Source organism: Oreochromis niloticus, linkage group LG13 (genome assembly GCF_001858045.2).
Source record: "Oreochromis niloticus isolate F11D_XX linkage group LG13, O_niloticus_UMD_NMBU, whole genome shotgun sequence".
Taxonomy (NCBI): Eukaryota; Metazoa; Chordata; class Actinopteri; order Cichliformes; family Cichlidae; genus Oreochromis; species Oreochromis niloticus.
The window spans coordinates 5,737,829-5,743,993 of record NC_031978.2 but is presented as its reverse complement, the minus strand read 5'-3'; the positions used below and the strand labels follow the sequence as shown (position 1 = coordinate 5,743,993).

The 6,165-nt window shown below is 42.2% G+C and overlaps 1 protein-coding gene across 1 annotated transcript; it reads left to right on the top strand.

The window, feature by feature from the left end:
* The first annotated feature begins 3,706 nt into the window (after positions 1-3,706).
* On the top strand, positions 3,707-5,674 carry LOC106097796 (zinc finger MYM-type protein 1). The gene is made up of 2 exons (XM_019366254.2): positions 3,707-3,977; positions 4,249-5,674. The coding sequence occupies exons 1-2, from the start codon at positions 3,796-3,798 to the stop codon at positions 5,672-5,674; spliced, it is 1,608 nt and encodes a 535-aa protein (XP_019221799.1). The 5' UTR covers positions 3,707-3,795.
* The last annotated feature ends 491 nt before the right edge of the window (positions 5,675-6,165 follow it).

Genomic DNA, 6,165 nt, shown 5'->3' with positions numbered 1-6,165 from the left:
AGTTGGACTAGCTGGTATATAATGATGTGCTACGTGTTCGCTAGCAACACAGCTATGTTAGCATAACATAGCACAGTGAAGCTGGAGAATGAATGCTAACTTTTTTCCACTCGCTAAAAGTTAACGAGGGACAAATGCAATCGCATGGCAGGATGCTGTAAACGGACCAAACTTCAGTCAGGAGAACAACGGAGATAATCCATCCACAACAATAATAATAATGCATTGGATTTATATAGCGCTTTTCAAGGCACCCAAAGCGCTTTACAATGACATTATTCATTCACGCTCACATTCACACACTGGTGGAGGCAAGCTACGGTTGTAGCCACAGCTGCCCTGGGGCAGACTGACAGAAGCGAGGCTGCCATATCGCGCCATCGGCCCCTCTGGCCAACACCAGTAGGCGGTAGGGTAAAGTGTCTTGCCCAAGGACACAACGACCAGGACAGAGAGGCCGGGGATCGAACCGGCGACCTTCCGGTTACAGGTGCCCTTCCCAACCCCCTGAGCCACGGTCGCCCGTGGTTAGTCGTTAATATACTGCAACAACATGGGAATAGAGCAGCTGTGAGAGAATTAAACATAAATCAATCAATGGTACAGAAGTGGAGGAAGCAAGAAGAATGAGTGAAGTAAAGTTTGACTCATGTGACTGTTTTGTTTCATTTAATGTGCCTTATAATCCGGTGCACCTTTATGTAAGAAAACAGACCCGTTCATCGACAGTGCGCCCTATAACCTGGTGCGCCTTATGGTCCGAAAAATACGGTATTCAAAGGAAGAGGTTAGCAAAGAAAAAATGAGATGGAAGATGAATAAAATAGACAGAAGCTTTGTGTACACCAAAAAAAGTAGTGGCAAAGGACGAACTTTACAGTGAGCTGCGTGTGAAGTTGGACACTAAGAAAAAGAGGACTTGTACGTTTTGTTTGTTTTTATCAGTGGGTTAGGAGTGAAATTGAGCTGAAAAGATGTGCAATGCGTCCGGGCGATTGAGGATAAAGATGGAAATGTAGTAAAAAGTAAAGGTGGAAAAAGAAGAGGAATGGATAGAGGATAGTTACAGAATGAGGAAGTGTAGAGGTTTAGTAAGGAGAAAGTGAGGGAAGACACAAAGAGGATAAAGACTGGAAAGGCAGAAGGCAGTTGGTCCAGATGAAGCACCTCCTAGATGTCTAGGAGAGAAGGCAGTGAACTTTTTGATTAGATTGATTAACATAAGTAGTAATATAGCTGTGGCTTTTTTTGCCCCCCCTCACCCCCACCCCCAACCGCCACCCCACGCCACCCCACCCCGCACGTTCATGTGAGTGCATGTACGCGTGCGTGTCCCCCTGTATCAGGTGGCTTCGCTCGTGCATGTGAGTTCATGGGTCATGTGAGTTCATAAGTGTTTAATCGGCGTTTTATTTAATGAAACCATTATGTGTTTCAATTAAACTGTTTTTAAGGACTGTATAGGTCTCAGCACTCAGTTATTTAGACATAGATGATTTAATTTAACTAGTTTAGGAATATTTCACTTTTCTTTAGCGCTCTGAAACACACAGAGGCTAATAGTTTCAAACAGAGTGCCGCAAACAACATGTATTCCTTTAGAAATAAACTTTTCTTGTGATACTTCTAAAACTACATATTCACACATAGCCACACTAGCACTGTATCAACCCCCAATGTTACTTTAATGCAACTAGCCCTATAATTATCTACTAGTCACAAACACACTGCAACAGTAAGACTCAATGATTACACATAGATGATTTAACCGCTTTAGGAGCATTTCACATTCTTTAGCGCCCTGAAAGAGACAGAGGCCACTAGTTTTTAAATAGAGTGCCGCAAATAACAGGTATCCCTTTAGAAATAAACTTTTCTTGTGATACTTCTAAAAACCACAGATTCTTAACTAGCCACACTCTGCAACAGTAAGACTTGATGATTAGACAGAGGGGGTTACAGGTAGGGCCCCCAACAGCCAGCAAAAACAAGTCATAAAACAATAAAAGCGGCTCCCTTATCAAGAGCATCCCAGCACCCACACATCCCAACTGTAGTTCCATAGTTTCCACTTTTTTAGAGCATCCGAGGACACACATTTATCCCTTTAGATATAAACTTTTCTTGTGATACTTCTAAAAAAAACACATATTCACACCTACTCACTAGTCAATGTTCCTTTATTGCAACTACCCCTATAACTATCTACTAGTCACACAAACATACTGCAACAGTAAGACTCAGTGATTAGACACAGTGGTTACGGGTGGGTCCCCAACAGTTAGCAAAACAAGTCATAAAAAGAATACACGTTGTTTCTTTATCAAGAGCATCCAAGGACACACACACTAACGTTCACATAGAAAGGTATACCCCCCAACTGCAACTCTATTGTTTCCACCTTTTCTTTACAACCTGCTCTTTATATCTGCATGTCAGAGGCCAACTGAAACCAAGTCCACCTATAGAAAGACACCCCATCGGACACACAGTATTTTCCTCAGCACTTTGCAACAGCCGCAAGGTATATCGTTTTAACTTTTTATTTTTTCGGACCCCAGACACAGCGGTGTGAGCACTGGCGTGCACAGATAGAGACGAGGTGGTGCTGAAGCACTTGCCCTTTTGCCCTCAGTCCAAAAAAGTGCCCTTTTGAAAGACGTGATTTTTTTTTTTTTTTTTAAAGCTGCGCGATTTAAAAGGTGTGAAAATAATGGCTTGATTTGTGCCCCTTCTTCAAAGACACCCGAACCCTGTCGCTTTTTCACTGTCACCGTGTCACGTGAACACGCTTGCAGTTCATTTGTTGTGAGGCGTGTAGCAGCGGCATGACATAGGACTACTTGGAGTAGGCATAGTAGGCTAACTATAGCGACTGGGAGCCACGGCGGACAACACGGCAGCTCTTCCCTTCCCAACCAGTCAGGTAACCCATGAATCGAGTGAAATTATTCTGTTTGCCCTCTAAGACCAACCTGCAATTGTTTTGTTGTGAAGTAGCCTGTCAGAAACTGCACATGACAAACTTTGCCAGCTTGCCCCCTCCATCCATCCATATGGATAAACAAAAAAATGACACATTTAAAATGTAACCTAAACCATTTAGGCAACCCCACTCTCCATCAATTCCGACCTTTTTGCATACACTATTGAAAATATCACGTTATGCTATAGGCTACATGCCGTTAGGCAGAGGGCTCTTTTGAGCCCATTTTTCGTTACAAATTTTAGGATGATCTCACGGAAATCTGTGAATAAATACAAAGTTTTCAAACTGAAGTCAGTGACGGGAAGACATCACACTTTTTAGAGATGGAACTGCAGAAAAACCTAAAACCTTGACATGATTATGAATAATAGAATTATGGACGTTTCTCCGTTTTTGTGGATTAGCCTTTCCATAACTAACGTCAACTACTGTCCTACTTTGGTAAGATTGAAATTAATGTCTTTGACTGTCTTTAGTAGGTGTCTCCTGTGAGAAAGTTAGAACACCGTCCAACTGTCTAAAGATGCAGTCTTTAGCCTAACTGGTTGTTACTGACTCAGCGATGCTCGCAGACATTTACGCACTGTGTTGTGACCTGATTGTGACAGAACAGTGACGTTGTTATTGGTAGTTTGAAGGGTACGGTGTTGGGGGTGGTGCATGTTAAAAGTTTTGAGAAGCACTGGTTAGACATGTTAATTTTTTTTAGTGTAACATATTGGCAACATTAACACATTAATTTGCTAAAGGAAAAATAGGCAGTTCCCAATTGCCTGTGAAAACGACCATTCTGCCCTGTTCTTGTAATGACCACAGTCAGTCTTATTCGTTCTCATACATTTTGGTCTATTTATTTACTAATTTCAGCAAGCATAATGCCTAGGAAAGAGAGGCTGAGAAAGGAGAAAGAAAGGGATCTACAACAGGCAGCCCAGGGAAGCAGTTCTCTGCTCTCCTGGATGAAAGCAAAGGAAAATGAAGATGAAAGGTCAGAGTCAAGGGCAGAGTCAGGTTCTATTTTAATGTTTTAATGTAACCTGCTCCTTGCAGTTAATTCTATTGAAAAATCTTAAAAGCTGTTCACACTTAGTTTTTAATGAACTTAATCAGCAGGCATTGAGCTAACTATTATTTTGTACCTACGAAAGTTATTTCTATGTTACAAGACTTGCAGTATGGGTTATTATTAAAACTATCTGTTTAAGCTTATTATTATGATAAATAATAATACTATTATTATTATTATTGTTCCATTGTAGTCAGTCACAGCAGGGAAGCAGCTCTATGCCATCTACCAGCATAGCAGAAGAGGGAGATATAGAAACAGATGAAGCCGCGACCAATGCAGCAACAGGTTCAGTTAGGCCTACAGACACTGATGTAGTGCTCTCTGAAGACCACAATGAGGAAGAACAGATCGATCACATAATGTCAAAGTTAGCAGCTTTACAATACCCAACAGATCCAACACACATCCATACATTTAAAATAAAGCGCAATGACAGATACGTTTCAATGTGCTGCAATGTGGGCCCATGTCAGCCTGATATACCTTACCCAAAAACTGAGGGTAGATCATTCCAGAAACAGTGGTTTTCTGCTAATGTGTGGCTGGAATACTCACCCACTGCTAATTCAATGCATTGTTTTAGTTGTCGGCTTTTCCTCTCGGATGAAAAATATAAAAGCAGAACAGCCTGGACAACTGATGGCATCAGAAAGTGGAGTACTGCTCTTGAAAAAATCAAACAACACTCCAGCGCAGAGATGCACATGACAAGCATGGTTAGATGGATCAATTTCCAGAAAAAGGCCCTTCAGTCTGCATTTGATGTTTCAGACGTAAAAGGGGTGGAAGTTAGAGAGCGAGAGAGGCAGACAAACAAAGAAATCCTGACAAGATTAATTGACCTAACAGTGTATCTTGCACGTCAGGGACAAGCATTCCGAGGTCATGATGAGAGTGAGTCCAGTGATAACCGTGGCAATTTTCGTGAATTAGTCAATGTATTTTCCCGCTACGATAGTGTGCTGAAAATGCATTTGGAAAAAATTGCCACAGTTAAAGCCACCAAGACAAGGCCCCAGGTGTCACTGCTTTCCAACAGAAGTCAAAATGACATCATTGCAGCACTAGGAACTTACATCAGGAAGGAGATACAACGTGAAATAAAAGAGGCTGAAATGTATTCCATTCTACTTGATGAAACCTCTGATGTTTCACACAAAGAGCAAGTGTCATTTGTTGTGCGATATTTTCATCATATGCAAATAAAGGAGAGATTCATCGAAGTGTGCAATGTTGATACAACTACAGGCCAGGAGCTGGAGAACACAGTGTTCTTGCTTCTGCAAAAGAATGGCCTAGAGATGAAGAACATGTATGGTCAAGGCTATGATGGAGCAGCCAACATGAGTGGCATGTATAAAGGTCTCCAAGCTAGAATCCGTGCACACAATGAGAAGGCCCTCTATGTGCACTGCAAAGCCCATTGCCTCAATTTGGTACTAGTGGAGGCATCAAAGTCCAGCAAGCATTTTGTGACATTTTTCAACTTGGTGGAGAAATTGTATGCCTTTTGCTCAGGCTCCCCAAAGCGTCATGCTGCCTTGGTCAAATTTCAGGAGTCTCTCTTTCCTGGACAACGTGTTATGGAGCTCCAGCAGCTGTCAGATACTCGATAGGCTTGCAGGGAAAAAGCACTGAAGGCACTTCAGAGAAATTTGAAAGCCATTTTGATGCTCCTTGATGACATCAGTGACAGTGACCCACCTAACCTGGCCCAAGGTGATGCTCAGATGTACAGAAATGCCATTAATTTTATGTTCATTCTCTGCATGGAAATCACCACACCAGTATTCGAAGTCACTGCTTTGGCATCAGATTCTCTGCAGGAAGAAGGGTTGGACCATTCCACTGCCTACAAGGTAATTGATGGTGTGCTTCACACATTGCAAACCATGAGGTCTGAGGAGAAATTTGGAGAGATATTTAGATGTGCATCAGAGAAGGCAGAGAGTTTCAACATTCCAGTACCTACCGTGGTGCCTGGTCAGGAGAGAAAGCGGAAAGTTCCAGTGCGTTTCCAACACAGCATCACAGTGTCTCAAGTAGGTGCTCAGTTTGAGTCAGTGGAGGCATATTTCAGGAGTGGTGTATATTTCACCTTTCTGGA

What these genes read in the sequence shown, in the direction of transcription:
- LOC106097796 (XM_019366254.2), top strand. Translation starts at nt 3,796, where the DNA reads ATGACCACAGTCAGTCTTATTCGTTCTCATACATTTTGGTCTATTTAT. An exon ending in AAGGAAAATGAAGATGAAAG is followed by an intron (nt 3,978 to 4,248) that starts GTCAGAGTCAAG and finishes GTTCCATTGTAG; the next exon opens with TCAGTCACAGCAGGGAAGCA.